The following is a 15,400-nucleotide window of genomic DNA, read 5'->3' as shown; positions in this document are numbered from 1 at the left end:
TCCGCCGGCTTCTCAGCCGGCACCCACAAAACCACAAAAAGAGTGCATTCCTATTCCTTCTCCAGGTCTTCAGAGGATCGAGAGAGATGTGAGCGGGCATTCACATGCTCTTCCTCCCTCTCCTCTATCGCCAGCGGGTGTTCTGAGGAGTTCCAGCTCTCCGCTGAGGAGACGGGACCACCAGCACCCTCATCGGAGTCTGTGCTCTCCGCTGAGGAGACCAGACGACCGTCACCCTCAGCGGGCTCAGGTCAGTGTCACACACACACATACTGTAGATACTTATGCTGTCCCAGCAGACGTACCGGCAGTACCACCTGTCCCGCTCCGCCGCCCCCCCGCGGGTACCCCGGTAGTGCCGTTAATTCCCCTCGTACGGTCCCTGGGGGCTTGGCTTCAGCTTCCCAGCCCGTCTCGTTGGGTTTTACGCACTGTCCGCCTCGGTTACGAAATACAATTCAACCGGCACACACCCAAATTCTCGGGCATTCGTTTCACCACGGTGAAAGCGTCCGATGCACATGTACTGCGTGCAGAGGTCGAAGTCCTGCTGGCGAAGGACGCGATCGAGCCGGTCCCTCCAACCGAGATGAGATCGGGCTTCTACAGCCCGTATTTTATAGTACCCAAAAAGGGCGGGGGGTTACGACCGATCTTGGATTTGCGCGTTCTGAACAAATCTCTGCAGAGGAGGTCTTTCAGGATGATAACACCGAAGCAAATATTCAATTCAATTCGCCCCCAAGATTGGTTTGCGGCTATAGACCTGAAAGACGCGTACTTTCATGTGTCCATTCTCCCTCGTCACAGACCGTTTCTCCGGTTTGCATTCAAGGGACGGGCATACCAGTACAAAGTTTTACCGTTCGGGCTATCCCTCTCTCCCCGTGTGTTCACGAAAGTAGTGGAGGCGGCGTTAAAACCCCTCAGAGAGAGCGGCGTTCGCATATTGGCTTACCTCGACGATTGGCTTATAATAGCGCATTCTCGACGGACGCTTTGCGAACACAGAGATTTAACGCTTCGGCATCTCGCCCGTTTGGGTCTTCGGGTCAACTGGGAAAAGAGCAAACTCTGCCCCACGCAGAGGATCTCTTTTCTCGGGATGGAACTGGACTCGATCGATTTATCGGCGCGTTTGACAGAAGAGCGCGTCCAGTCAATTCTGACTTGCCTCGGTTCATTCCGAGGGAAGAATGCGGTCCCGCTGAAACAATTTCAAAAGCTCCTGGGGCATATGGCAGCAGCAGCGGCCGTGACACCGCTCGGGCTGCTCCATATGAGACTGCTTCAGCATTGGCTTCACGATCGAGTCCCGAGGAGAGCGTGGCGCGCCGGCATCCATCGTGTAACCATTACACCTGCGTGTCGTCTAACATTCCCCCTGTGGTCGGACCCCGCGTTTCTCAGGTCCGGTGTGTCCATGAGACAGATCGCTCGGCATGCTGTTGTACATACAGATGCGTCCGACACGGGCTGGGGTGCCACGTACGACGAGCTTACGGCTTCAGGGGTGTGGACAGCACCCCAGTTGCACTGGCATATCAATTGCCGAGAGTTGTGGGCAGTATATCTGGGACTTGTACGCTTCGCTACGGAGCTGCGAGGGAAGGATGTACTAGTACGCACCGACAACACTGCGACCGTTGCGTATATCAACCGTCAAGGCGGTTTGCGCTCCCGTCACCTGTCGCATCTCGCTCGTCATCTCCTCCTTTGGAGTCAGAAGCATCTGAGGTCCCTTCGTGCCATTCACATTCCGGGCTTGCTCAATACAGCAGCGGACGCGCTTTCTCGAGCTGCGCGCCCCGGCGAATGGCGACTCCACCCCCAGACGGTCCAGCTAATTTGGAAGAAGTTCGGTCGTGCGCAGATAGACCTGTTTGCGTCGCCGGACGATACCCACTGTCGCCTATTTTATTCACTAACCGAGGGCAGCCTCGGTGTGGACACATTGGCACACAGCTGGCCTCGGGGGATGCGCAAATACGCATTCCCCCCAGTGAGCTTAATCGCACAGACACTGTGCAAAGTCAGGCAGGACGAGGAGAGCCTTTTACTGATCGCCCCATATTGGACGAGCAAGAATTGGTTTCCAGAGTTAATGCTCCTCGCGACAGCCCCTCCCTGGCGGATTCCCCTGAGGAAGGACCTTCTTTCTCAAGGAGGGGGCACATTATGGCACCCGCGCCCCGACCTGTGGGATCTCCATGTGTGGTCGTTGAGCGCGCGCAAGGTTTAGGTGATTTACCGCAAGCGGTATCTAACACAATCAACGCGGCACGAGCTCCGTCTACGAGACGGGCTTACGCGTTTAAATGGAACCTTTTCGTCACCTGGTGCTCTTCGCAACGCGAGGACCCCAGAGAATGCCCTATTAACATCGTGCTTTTATATCTTCAACATAGGTTAGACGGTAGGCTGTCACCCTCCACCATTAAAGTTGATATCGCTGCTATTTCTGCTCATCACTCACTTATTAACGGCAGATCAGTTGGCCAGCATGATTTGGTTATTAGATTTTTAAGAGGCGCTCGTAGGCTAAACCCCTCGCGCCCTCCTTCTATTCCTCCCTGGGACCTGTCCATGGTGCTGAAAGCCCTTCAGGCCCCCCCGTTCGAGCCTTTGCAGTCTGCGAGTCTGAAGCTTTTATCAATGAAAGCCCTGACCCTGCTAGCATTGGCCTCAGTGAAGAGAGTAGGGGATTTACATGCATTCTCTGTTGACGACTCGTGCCTTCAGTTTGGTCCTGCTGCCTCAAGCGTAACATTGAGGCCCAGACCAGGCTACGTGCCCAAAGTTCCCACTACTCCTTTCAGAGATCAAGTGGTGAGCTTGCAAGCGCTGCCTCCGGTGGACGCAGACCCAACCATGGCTTTGTTGTGCCCCGTACGCGCACTGCGACTCTACGTGGATCGCACGCAAAGCCTCAGGACCTCAGACCAGCTCTTTGTTTGTTATGGTGGCCAGCAGAAAGGGAAAGCTGTCACTAAGCAGAGGATGTCTCATTGGATAGTTGATACTATCGCCCTGGCTTATAATCTTCAGGGTATTCCTTGCCCCTTTAATTTGAGAGCGCACTCCACACGGAGCGTTGCCTCATCTTGGGCTCTAGCTCGTGGTTCCTCGCTAACAGACATCTGTAGAGCTGCTGGTTGGGCGACACCTAATACGTTCATTAGATTTTACAGTGTTCGTATCGAGCCTGTATCCTCTCGTGTTCTTTCCTCACCAGGGAGGGCACGGAGAACAGTCTCGCAGGTCGGCTTGCAGCCTCCAACTGATGCTTCATAACTGTGTCAGTATGGAAGGCCTTCAGAACAAAAATGCGTAATGGTTTGAATTGTTCTTCCTCCGCTGCCTTGGCAGCCTTTGTTGCGGAGCATTGGCTGTCAGCCTTTCACTAGCTGTATCCTCGCGAACCTACGTGTCTGGCTCGGGCTCCACATTGTGTCCCACCGGGTTCCTTTGTGAGTATTTTTCCGTGGGGTTAATCCTACCAGCCCACGTTTCCCTTAGCAGAGCACTGCTTTGCTTACACAGCCACGGCTGTCTTTATTCCTCAACTACGGTTGACTTTCGCCCACCATTAGCCCTTAAGATGGGTGGTGGCTTCCGCAGCGTTCCTATCCCGCTCAGGTAGGGCGCTTCCCAGTCGCTGGCACTTCTGTGGGGTTAAAGGAACATCTAGTGCCCGGCCTTCTGCCTTAAAACCTACCTCCTCCTCCTTAAGTGGAACCGGAGGGCTTTTACGCAGTCACTGGAAGAGGTCAGCCCCTAGTGGCGTTTTGATAGGGATACCCAATTCGTCGGTCACGACGTGACGTCGTAGTGACCGACTGAAAGGGAACGTCTCGGTTACGGATGTAACCCTCGTTCCCTGAAGGAGGGAACGGAGACGTCACGTCCCGTCGCCACAGGTGCTGCCACCTGCTGTTACGGCCGGTCACACTTTCCGGCTTTCTCAGCGAAAAAGAAGCTAATTTCCTTATTTGCACCTGCTGCTTATATACGCACCTGGCGGGGCGGCGCCAGCATTATGCAAATATCTCAATGCCAAGTTCATTGGCGTTTTAGTAGTATTCGAAGCAGATTGGTCTCTCTAAGCGAGTTCCCAATTCGTCGGTCACGACGTGACGTCTCCGTTCCCTCCTTCAGGGAACGAGGGTTACATCCGTAACCGAGACGTTTTATGCTGTAAGTAAGATGATCCATGTTTTGTGATGTGTCATATATATTGCTCGAAACAAACAAACAATAATAATAATATATAGTCTCACTATAATCTATATGTGACCAGTCACTGAAAGTAGCATTTTGGGACATTTTGAGTTATTCATAGATTCTGAAAGTGCAGTTTCTAAGCTTTCCAACGATGTGTAACACATGGAAATCTGATAGGATTTGGAGAAGTTGTGGCCATCTGAATATAACACATTCAAGAAAGAGGATGCCGAGAAATTTGAGAAAGAAAAAAGTTAACACTTTTCCCTGGCTGGAGAGACAATAGGGCTCATTTACATATCATTTAGCTAAGCCATACCCCCTGTAAAGCCATTTTGAGTTACTGATGTTCTAGCATCATATGTAGTATTTTGTGACAGGAGTCCAGATGACAAAAAGGAAAAATAAACAGGACTCTTTTTACCTTTGTGGGGATCACAAGTCGAATCCAGTCTGTTTCAAATGTGTGAATCATCTAATGATTATTTTTGTCCACAAATGCGTATAATCCGTGAAATATAGATATATAGTCTATTGTTTACATCAGATTTCGCCTGACCGTCTGGTATTAGAATATAATATACAATTTAAGGACTATTTACATCGTAACATGTAAGGGTATATGACATTACACTCCAGTAATTTACGTTCCGTTAATCACATGAACCCGCCTTCAAAGTTTGTATTTAAAATAGGGCGGTAGTATAATAGATCATCCAAACAGCGCCGTCGAAAACGTGACGTCCTTTAGAGATGTTACCAATCGCTCGCTCGTTCCAACATCAGCCAATGACTTCATGGAAAATATTGATAGACAAAACATGTAGCCAATTATATAAAGAATTCAACGATCTCTGTGTAACTTATATGTGTTTGACTTTATACTGCGCTGCAAGACGTCAAAGTAGCGCGAGAGCCAGTCGAAATTAAACTACTCCGTAAGATTTCTAAGAGCTCTCGCGGTACTTTGACGTCATCCGACTGCAGCACCGCATAAAGTCGAGCAAGCCAGTGACGTGGCTGACTGTTATTTGTTCTGCCTAGCTTCTTCTATTTTTTTTTCTTTTGTTTTGTGCACCCGAGTTCGTTTACAGTCTGGGGAGATGCAAGCTGTAAGTTTGAAGAAAAAAAAACTTAGCAAACATGTCTGAGGGACAGGTCAGCCACGTCACTACAATCACGTGACTTCACGTGGTTCACTACAGAACAGAAAGAGAAGACCGAATAAAGTCGTAATTCTTGCTATTTTTGGACCACAATGTATTTTCGATGCTTCAACACATTCAAGCTGACCCACTGATGTCACATGGACTACTTTGATGATGATTTTATTACCTTTCTGGACATGGAAACCGTACATAGATTTTCAGTGGTTGGGACAAAAGCTCTTGGACTAAATCTAACATTAAAACATCTTAAACTGTGTTCCGAAGATGAACGGAGGTCTTCCGGGTTTAGAACGACATAAGGGTAAGTCATTAATGACATTATTTTCAGTTTTGGGTGAACTATCCTTATTTAGTAGTCACCCTGTTCCCTATGGGGGGGGGGAGGCGAAAACACAAGCTTATACAGTATGTGAATATATACACAGACAATGACGCCCCCCGCTTCACGCGAGAATTTCCGGAAAAACAAGCCGATTTCAACCGCAAAATGTACGCTTTTAAATATACAAAAACTGCTATCTCAAATTCTGCAATAAAACGAAAATCACAAATTTTGAAAAAAAAAACTTTCTTTCTCATTTTTTCGAAAGTTGTGCTGCCGACTTTGTCACTGGTTTCCGTGACGGGTCACATATGTGATTTCTGTCTGAACATCAGATCACAATCTTACTCCAGTATCTCCAGTTTACAGTCAGGATTCTTCAGTACATCAGAGATCAGCTTCAGTCCTGAATCTCTTAGTTTATTACCAGACATATTCAGATGTGTCAGGTTTGATGGGTTTGATCCCAGAGCTGAAGTCAGAGCAACACATCCTTTAGCTGTGATATTACAACACTTCAACCTGTAATAATGTAAATGATAAACACAGTCACAGAACATGAAATAAAAACTGTAATTAAGAAACAAATAATGAATTTCTCACTGACTCTTTACTCAAATAAACATCTCAGTGTAATAACTGTAATAAAAGATTAATCCTCAAAGAAACGACTATTTTAAACTCCTCCAGTAGTGTTTGTTTGATGTGTATGGTATTAGATATAAAAGGTAAAGGTGAAAGTTATTAAAAGTGAATCAAAAATATGTTATTGAGTGAAATTGGATCTAAGGTTGTATATTTACAAAGCTTCTCAGACAAGGTTTAGTTTAAGCCAGGACTAAGTCTAAGTTAGTTAGGGGATTAAATTGTATTGGCAAAACAGTATTGGCATCTTGTGACAAAACAATGGTACTGATATATTTAAAGATCTGTCAGTTGTCACTCCCTGCCCTTTTTCCTGCCTGTTTCTCCCATTTTCACCAGTTACCTCCTTCTGGACTGCATTAATTAATTATGTAAACGCCCTAAAATGAGGCCTCTCTCTATCTCTTTTGTGAGACGTGGCTCTTACCACGTATGCTATAGGGCAGGGGTCCCCAACCTTTTTTACACCGCGGACCGGTTTCAGCTTTAAAAAAAATTTGCGGACCGGGTGTTGAGGTTGGGGGGGTGCTGAGTTGCTGTTCAAACAAAGTGCTGAAAATCCTCCTTTGCAAAATGTATAACATTTTAAATGGAAGAAAGATCAAACAACCAAGCATTAGGAAAATTAATAAATGCTTTATTATAGAATATTTTATATAGACGTGTAAAACCATATTTTGGCAGATAGTTTTTTTACTTTCATTGTTTCAGTTCGCCTGCCCATTTAGTCTTAATAATTAACGGTAAACGAACTTGGCTTGCTGTTCTCGAAGGCAGCTCGAATCTTGGTCGGGTTCGAGCCCCAAGTTCAAGTAACAGAACGGAAGAAAAATGCAGTAAAGGAGGAGAGATGCCAGAAGAATTGCGGCTGGGCGCGGAGGCACGGAGACTCCCGTTTACCATATGCTTTTAATGATGATTGACACAGTTTCCTTTTAAACCTACGTTAAAAGTGTATCCAAAAAAGAGTTTATTTTGATCATGGTGCCACGATCGCTGGATAATTCTGAAGTTGTTTTACAGAAGAATAAAATAATTACTTTTCAGTCATTTGCAATGTCACACAGTTGAACGTCTCCGCGTATTTACATGATTTGCGACGTACATTTGCAAATGATTCATTAATTCATACCTCTGCAATACTTTGATCGATTGTGTTTTAGAAGTACTGTATGCTCAAACTCTGACAGCAATGTGATTGCCGCTGCGCTGGTAGAGATAAAGAGAGACCACGAAAAAGAGAAGGTGCGGCTCTGTACAAAAGTGGAAATGATTTATCTTATTTCAAGTCGGCTCTTAAAGTACAAAATAATCGATTAAGCTATTACGTAGCTATTATACAATTTTTTTCAGGACGTTCTTGCGACCCGGTGGCAACTTGTCCACGACCCGGTGGTTGGGGACCTCTGCTATAGGGTCTTTTGATTAATTCCAGATGTTCTTGCACTACAACATATACCTAACTGTTGTTTTGTATAGAGTGGTCGTTCTCTCCTTGAAGACCATTCCCCTTTTTGAAACTGTCTTTAAAAGCCCTGTACCCCCACAATAAACTGAGCATTAAGCAAACTGCCTGTTGGGGTGCTTATTTGTTCCCAGGATCCTGTATGTAAACTCTGAACTCTGATATAAGTTCTATTCAACATAATAATAATCATCTTTATTTTATATAGCGCCTTTTAATGTTACTTCTCAAAGCGCTTTACAGTAAAAAGAAAATGAATAAGGAAACAGCAAGTACAGGGAGAGAAAAGAAAAATAGATTAATTGAAAAAAAACTGCATAAATACAAAATAATTTACAAAATAATCACCCATAGAAAGCATGCGTGTAGGAGGGACAGTAAGAAGATCTAAATTAGAAGAGCAGAGTGAACACCCTGGTGTGTAGACTTTTAAGAGTTATGATAGATAGTGAGGTACTTGGCCGTGGAGAGCCTTATAAGTGAACATAAGAACTTTAAAATCTACACGAAAGCTAACAAGGAGCCAATGTAAAGACTACAAAAGAGGAGTGATACTGTATATTCCCTCGATCTCATCCTTGTCAGGATTCTCGCAGACGAATTTTGAACATACTGTAACTTATTAAGAGTATTTTTTTGGTAAACCTGCTAGTAGAGCATTACAGTAATCAATGCGGGAGAAAACGAAGGTGTTTATCAATTTTTCTGCCCCCGTAAAAGATAGCGGACGTAATCTTGCAATGTTTCTAAAGCCCTATTCGAACGGGATTAGTTTTACAGGGGTAGATGGCGTAATGTAATTTTACCACAGGACGTCGGTAATATTAATGGTCAATTCGGACGGAATTAGAATTCTCAGTAAAACATTCAGAAGTGGGAGGGGTAACTCGTTTGCGCAGCGCGTCACCTCTCGTCTTCACGTGCACGTTACCTTGCCTCTTGATATCAGATGTGCAAACAACATGAAACAGACAAGGAAAACGCGAAACACTGTGATTAATTTCAGTTTGGGGAGAACGTCAGTTTCGTAAACAGTTCCGCGAATCTGAGAAGTGAATTTGACTTTTTTTTTTTTAAAGTTTGTGTCGTGTTTTATTCAGAAACTGACCTGCCACTGACTTGTTTCCCGTCTAGAACGCAAGTAAATGCTTCTTTAAGCGCTTCTATATTTAAAAGAAACCCGCAAATTGAAAGGAAATGACGCGATTTACGTGGATATTTACAGCTGGTCTATTCGCACTGGATTAGTATTACCTGAGGTAATTTCTCCGGACCTTTTTACAGAAGGTAAAAGACGCCGTAATCTTTACTGACATTGTCCGTAATGATTACTGACATAGAGCATTCGGACTGGACTAAAATCACTGAGAAGCTCTGATAAAAACTTGCTTTACCCCACCTCCCTATGTAAAACTAATCCCGTACGAATAGTACTTTAGATGAAAGAATGATGTTTTGACTGTGTTTTGTACATGGGCTTCAAATGTTAAATTGTATCTCAGACACGCAGCGTTCGAGGAATGCAATAGTTGGTTAGTCACCTGGCTCAGAGTAAATGTAGATCTGTGTGTCGTCTGCATAAAAGGGGTACTTAAGACCCAAAGATGTGAGAAGAAGACCGAGAGGGATGATATACAAACGGAAAAAGTAACGGACTTAAAATTGACCCCTGAGGACCCCCTTATTTGACTGACCCAGTTTTAGATTTGAGCCTGCACATTGAAACAAACTGCTTACGGTCTGAAAGATAAGATTTAAACCAAAGTAATGCGGTATCAGCAGGGGCGCCGTAAGGGGGGGGAAAGTTAGGACGATTCTAAGGGCCCATGAACTTTTGAGGGCCCCACCCAAGGACTGTGCCGCAAACGCAACCCCCTTAATCTGAGCCCTCTTAGCTCCGCCCCCGTCTTTACTCTGCGTGTTAGCGCAGTCTTCAATCCACGGTCTCACAGTGCACGTGAACTTCACAAGAGAGCAAGGTGTGTGTATTTACTGCTATTTCCTATGATATCTGCATATGTGCACTTCCTTACTATAAATGCAGTTTACACAATGTGACGCTGGAGCAATACAATGCAGTTTTCTTTCCACTGTAAAGTCTTCGCTCTGTTCACCTCAGTTTAAAAATAAACAAGATGATTTACATTCCCTGTTTTATGTTATGATTCTAACGCGAAGTCAGCCCTTGTAAGCTGTTTAATTAACGTAGCCCGTATAAGCTAATTAACATAAACTAGAAATGCGATCGGTTACACACTTCAATGTTTTGTAACGCAATATGCCATGGAAGGATTTTTATGCAGTCGTAAATCGAGTTGATTGTGATAAAACTGAAATGCAACTAAGGCTTAACTAGTCCAGTTATGTATATTAAAGCTTCTCACCTTGCAACAGGTTTAAGAAATCAATGGAAATCTATGTTGTAATCTGCTATAGTTGTCATTCATTTCATTTTAGAGCCCCGTTGATTAAAAAACAGTCTGAAGAATAATTTAATAACAGTATATAGCTGTTTTCTCAAGTTCACAATTTCAATGATCTGTCGTTATTTTTGCTTTACTGAAGCTGCTGGTGTGTGAAACTTGTTCTTTACCTTATAAATAATGCTAATAATTATAATACAGTCAAGCATTTTTGACCCAGTCTTATTTGAGGCAGAAGGTAACTGTATAGAAAAGATGCATTGTTGTTGTTTGCCATTTTTAAATTTACAATGTTATTGGTGTGTAACAGCTCAAGTATGTCACTGAGACTGTCTCTGAAAATCAGACTAAAGCCTCAAATCTTATTGTGAAATAAAAGCATCACAGTTTAATTTCAAGCATTAATTTCACTATGATTTCAATCGCTGACATGACATTACTCAGTCAATATTAAAGATATCAAGTTTATATTTTCACAAAATGTTCTTTACATTATATAGGATGAATTTATGTGGAAAACAGTAAATCACAAATAAATACTTCAGCTGGGTTTTCACAGGCATGGTCACATTTATCTTTAATCTTTAAGAACTTTGCATTTTCTCTGAATATTCGATTATTGAACTGTATTTTTCAATTAAATTTACATTGCACAATAAATGATCTTAGCTGCAGACATTGTAGGTGTCTATAAATACTGATAATTGTGGTCATAACAATAGCAAAATAAATAGTTCTGTATTATTAAATTACAGACAAAGATTTTGAATAGCTACAGTAGGTTGGATTGTATGTTTGGTGCGAAATGGGTATGGTGGGGGCCTGACCCCCTATTTTTTCATAGGGCCCAAAATTGCTAGCGGCGCCCCTGGGTATCAGTGATGCCAAACACAGATTCCATTCGAGTGAACAGAAGAGAATGATCGACTGTATCGAAAGCAGCGCTGAGATCCAGGAGAATTAAGATTGACAGGCAACCAGAGTCAGCTGCAAGTAACAAGTCATTGGCAACCTTCACCAATGCTGTTTCTGTACTATTAAACTTGTGGAAACCAGATTGTAGGGGCTCAAATAACTTATTTTAAGTAAGATGGGTATGTAGTTGGGATGACACCATTTTCTCAACAATTTTGGCTAAAAAGAGGAGGTTTGAGATGGGGCGATCATTGTTAAAATCGTCTCTGTCGACATTAGGCTTTTTCGGTACAGGGGTAACCGCTGCAATTTTAAAAGCTGCTGGCATGACACCCAACCACAACGAGTCATTAACAATGCTTAACACTACAGGAGGTTAAATCAAGTGTAAAAAGTTGGTGAGAGGGGTGCCAGAGAATTGAAAAGCATTGGAAGCATTTTCAGCTAACCCATAGGTGATGTTCATGCTACTCCGTGTCTTATCAATCTCAAAACTAACGAAATCAAGAAACCTATCACAGAGATTATGTGTAATGAGAGTAGGAGAACTATGTTGTTTTAAGAGTTTATTTATTGTATGGAACAATTGTTGGGGATTAATCTGATTATTGACAATTACCTGAGAGTAATACTCAGATCTAATGGAAGTCATTTCTGCCTTATACTCGTTTAAAATGTACAAACAAAGCCTTCCAAGCTTGATGATGTACACACAAACCTGAAAGTCGCCACATACATTCCATTTCATAGGAGCAAATGAGTCCAGGTCTTTCTGGAGAGCAAAGTTCAGCAAGGAAATTTTCTCTTCCAGTGAGTAATTAGATGAAAACCTAATTAAAGAGGTCTCAATATAGGCAGAAAAATCTATACAATCAATTGAGTTCCATTTCCGGTAATTAACTGCTAATAAAAGCTCCAAAAGGCTGGCGTTATGATGGTTCATCCGCAGCGTTCCCTTTCACCGAAAGTCACCGGACAGGGCTGGACAGCCAACAGTGAGTGGTATAGATTTATTCTAACAGTTTAGGGGCTCGTCCGGGCTGGGTGGTTTCGTGGTAATTGACTGAGGCGCAGGTCTTTACCTAACAGTATGGACATATATAAATAAAATTGAGGGAAGGACCTTTGAGCATCAGTTTTTGCATTAACACTAACAGGGCATGAAATTAACACCCGACCACGCGCCAAATGCGGGTGGATTTTGCAATTGGCGGGTAACACTGTCAATCTACCAGCCACATTGGCGGGTAGCCAATGCGAATCAGTGATGTGCGGGTCATTGTATAAACAACCCACTCCCGACCGACATTTTCAACTAACCCGCCCCGCCCGCAATTGTTCAAAATAGTTTTTAAACTCGACCGACTGACCGCGGCCTGAATATCAATAAAATATTTTTGGATGACTCGTAACCGGCACCCGCTCATTTCTTATCAACCTGCGCATTTTACCGATGCAAATTGAGTGATTCATTGAGAGGATGCGACTGCTGTTTCGCAACGTTCATGCGATTGGAAAGAAGATGAGGCACTTTCCTGACTACGTTTGGATGTGCGAGTAAGTATTAAATTGTTGGTGAGATGGGATGAGAATGCAATGCTGACGTATGCTACTGTACAATCACAGTTGCACAGATGTGTAGTGCTGCTGTGACGGATCAGAACTCTTGATGTGTAAACTTTAGAGAGAGTTGCGCTACTATGCCTTATACTGTAGTACATTAACTTACATTTTGCGAATATAGTAATGAAAAACAACGTATGTGCGGCGTTTATGTGCGCAGTTTGCGCCCCCGCTGTCTCTGTGTGCGTGCGCGGGTATAAGGGAACTCAAAAGGGCACATCGGAGAGACGCGTTCCTAAAAGCATGCGTACATAAAATTTTTCTGCTCTTGACAGGGCACATATAAACAAAATGATCTCAACAGTATTCATTTTCTAATAAAACATTTCTTTATGTCTTAAGTGTATGTATAGAGTGTCAAAAACCAGTCTGTGCTGGTCTTAAAGAGACAGTAACCTCAATTAACCTACTTAAGTCTGTGTCATTAATGTTAATCAAACAACCTAAGACAAAGAGAAATTCACATTTGTAGCTCTGAAAAAAAATTATATTTAATTCATACAATAAAGACAGTGTTATAATTCACTATTCGGGCAAAAAAAAACTGGCTGGTAAAAAGTCTCTGTGGCAGGTGGATTTCTAAATCCACCTGCCACAGTGGCTGGTGGTCAAAAAAGTTAACTTCAGGCCCTGAACACTAACATTATTATATTGGATTTTGCATGCAGACTAACAGTTTTAATTTGAAGCAAATTGTGACATAAGTGTTTGAGTATGGGAATTTTTTTTTTAAACAAACTATTGTTGAAGTTTACCACTGGGGTCCAAAAACGCGGCACAGCGTTTTGACGTGTTTTTTCCTCATCAAGGCAGAATCAACTTAAAATACTCCATCATTAATAATCATACACTTACGTGTTATACATTATTTGAAACTGTAAATGGTCTTCTTTAATGTGTGTACATTCACAATAACAACCAATCTTTGTGTTTTGGTCAAATAAAGAAAATAAACAGGGTGCGCATTCAGACATTTCTGTCTCCGCCAGCTGTCTCTCAAAACACGTTACAAAAATCAGTTGAAACTCCGCGAATACTAGTCACACAAACATGATACACATATCTAAAGAAAGCCTGAAATGTTTATGTTTAAACAAGCTAATCTAAAACAAATATTGCCTATTTATATAATCTGTATTGAAGTAAAGAGAGTACAGTTTTCCTGGCTGATCTCATTATCTTTAATGAGGTCACGCCCACAGGCGTGGACAATGAGGAAGCATAAAAAAGCATTTATCTTTAATGTTACATTAGAAGAACAATAGAAGACCGACTGGAGGAGGATAATATTGCTAAAGTAATTTACCCTCATGTATATATTTGCTATCATGTACAGTAGTTACGACAGCTCATACCCAGATAGCAGATTTATGGATTTATGATGGCAGATAAGATTTGGGCCAGTTGTGGGTGGGTATGTGACCCAGATCAGTGTAGTGATTCTGGCCCAGATCAGTCTAGTGATTGTAAGCCACATTTGAAATACTGTGATTAACAATAAATAATTGAAGGATTTTCAGGCTATCTTAATCTTAATGTTAATTTAACCTTTATTAAATAAAATGTTAGTTTTGTATTAAAAGAAGCTAATATATTTGGACATGTTTGTCTACATTTTAATCACATAAACATGCCTTCAGATCATGGGTCAAGATTATTTTGTTCAAATGACCCTGAACTTCCAGAATATTTTTTTTCTGAATTTAAATTTTTTTAAACGTTGCTTTGAGAAGCACGTCATGGATTGATTTAAACTTGCTTTTGTGCGATTTTCATTGTAGCAGTTTATTCCTGCTGAAGATTTCTGACTTCAATGACTATCATTGTGATGTCATTGTGACAACAATCAGATGTTAGAAATACACGATATGTTTCACTGTGCTTTTGCCTGTCGAAGTGTTAAAAAAGATCAAATCATTGTGCCAGTTAACCTTCGCGTTACGTTAAGGATGCGCAGTTTATTATGAAGTGCAACAAGAACCTACATGCGGATGACATCAAAGTACTGCAAGTGCGACTCGAATGATCATGGGCAGGATTCTGATTTCAAATCGCTCTCGCGGTATTTTAACTTCATCCGTTTGTCAGTTCCTCCAACGCAGCATTACGTCGAACACCTTGTCAGAAATTATTGAGATGGCCAATCAAATCAAAAAAGGCGAGTGCCACTGGCCAATCACATAACAGAAGACGAGCTTTCCTGTTAACGCAAGCCGAGCGGCGGCCAATCAAATTAACCAATAGGCGGGTTTACCGCCAGGAGAAGAAGTTACGCCGCGTCAATCAATCATAACGGACACGGATTTCAAAGGCAGCAGGATGAAAGATAACTAGTAAGTACCTGAACTTAAATATTTAAACTTTTTCAATCATAAAAATGTTTTTTGTTTAAATTTCTAACAAACGTATAAAGGGATGCCAACGTTTACGTGATTCATGTGTAATGTAATGCGTTATATTGTCCGTGTGACATAAATTGATATTAAATTAGCTGTTTTCTATAAGGTTAAGAATTACTGTGATCATATTATAATGAAGTAATCGAACTTGGTTATCTGGTCTTCCTGATGTTAGAAGAACATTTATTTAAAAAAAATATATATATTTAAAATGT

The 15,400-nt window shown here is 42.4% G+C and overlaps 1 protein-coding gene across 5 annotated transcripts in view; it reads right to left on the bottom strand.

The window, feature by feature from the left end:
* The window catches only part of LOC135780979 (protein NLRC3-like), a 58,488-nt gene that overhangs the window by 18,809 nt on the left and 24,279 nt on the right, over positions 1-15,400 (bottom strand). For 3 of the 5 annotated variants that reach the window (XR_010545050.1, XM_065291283.1, XM_065291285.1), the window contains exon 4: positions 6,064-6,237. The exons of 1 other annotated variant lie outside the window; for it this stretch is intronic. Coding sequence is in view for 3 of the 4 variants with exons in the window: in XM_065291283.1 (XP_065147355.1) it covers positions 6,064-6,237 (174 nt within the window). In the remaining variant the exon portion in view is untranslated. The remainder of the gene's footprint in view (positions 1-6,063; positions 6,238-15,400) is intronic. One more of the 5 variants, XM_065291287.2, reaches the window with a different exon arrangement.

Source organism: Paramisgurnus dabryanus, chromosome 23 (genome assembly GCF_030506205.2).
Source record: "Paramisgurnus dabryanus chromosome 23, PD_genome_1.1, whole genome shotgun sequence".
NCBI classification, from domain to species: Eukaryota; Metazoa; Chordata; class Actinopteri; order Cypriniformes; family Cobitidae; genus Paramisgurnus; species Paramisgurnus dabryanus.
This window is presented reverse-complemented; position numbering and strand designations above follow the sequence as displayed.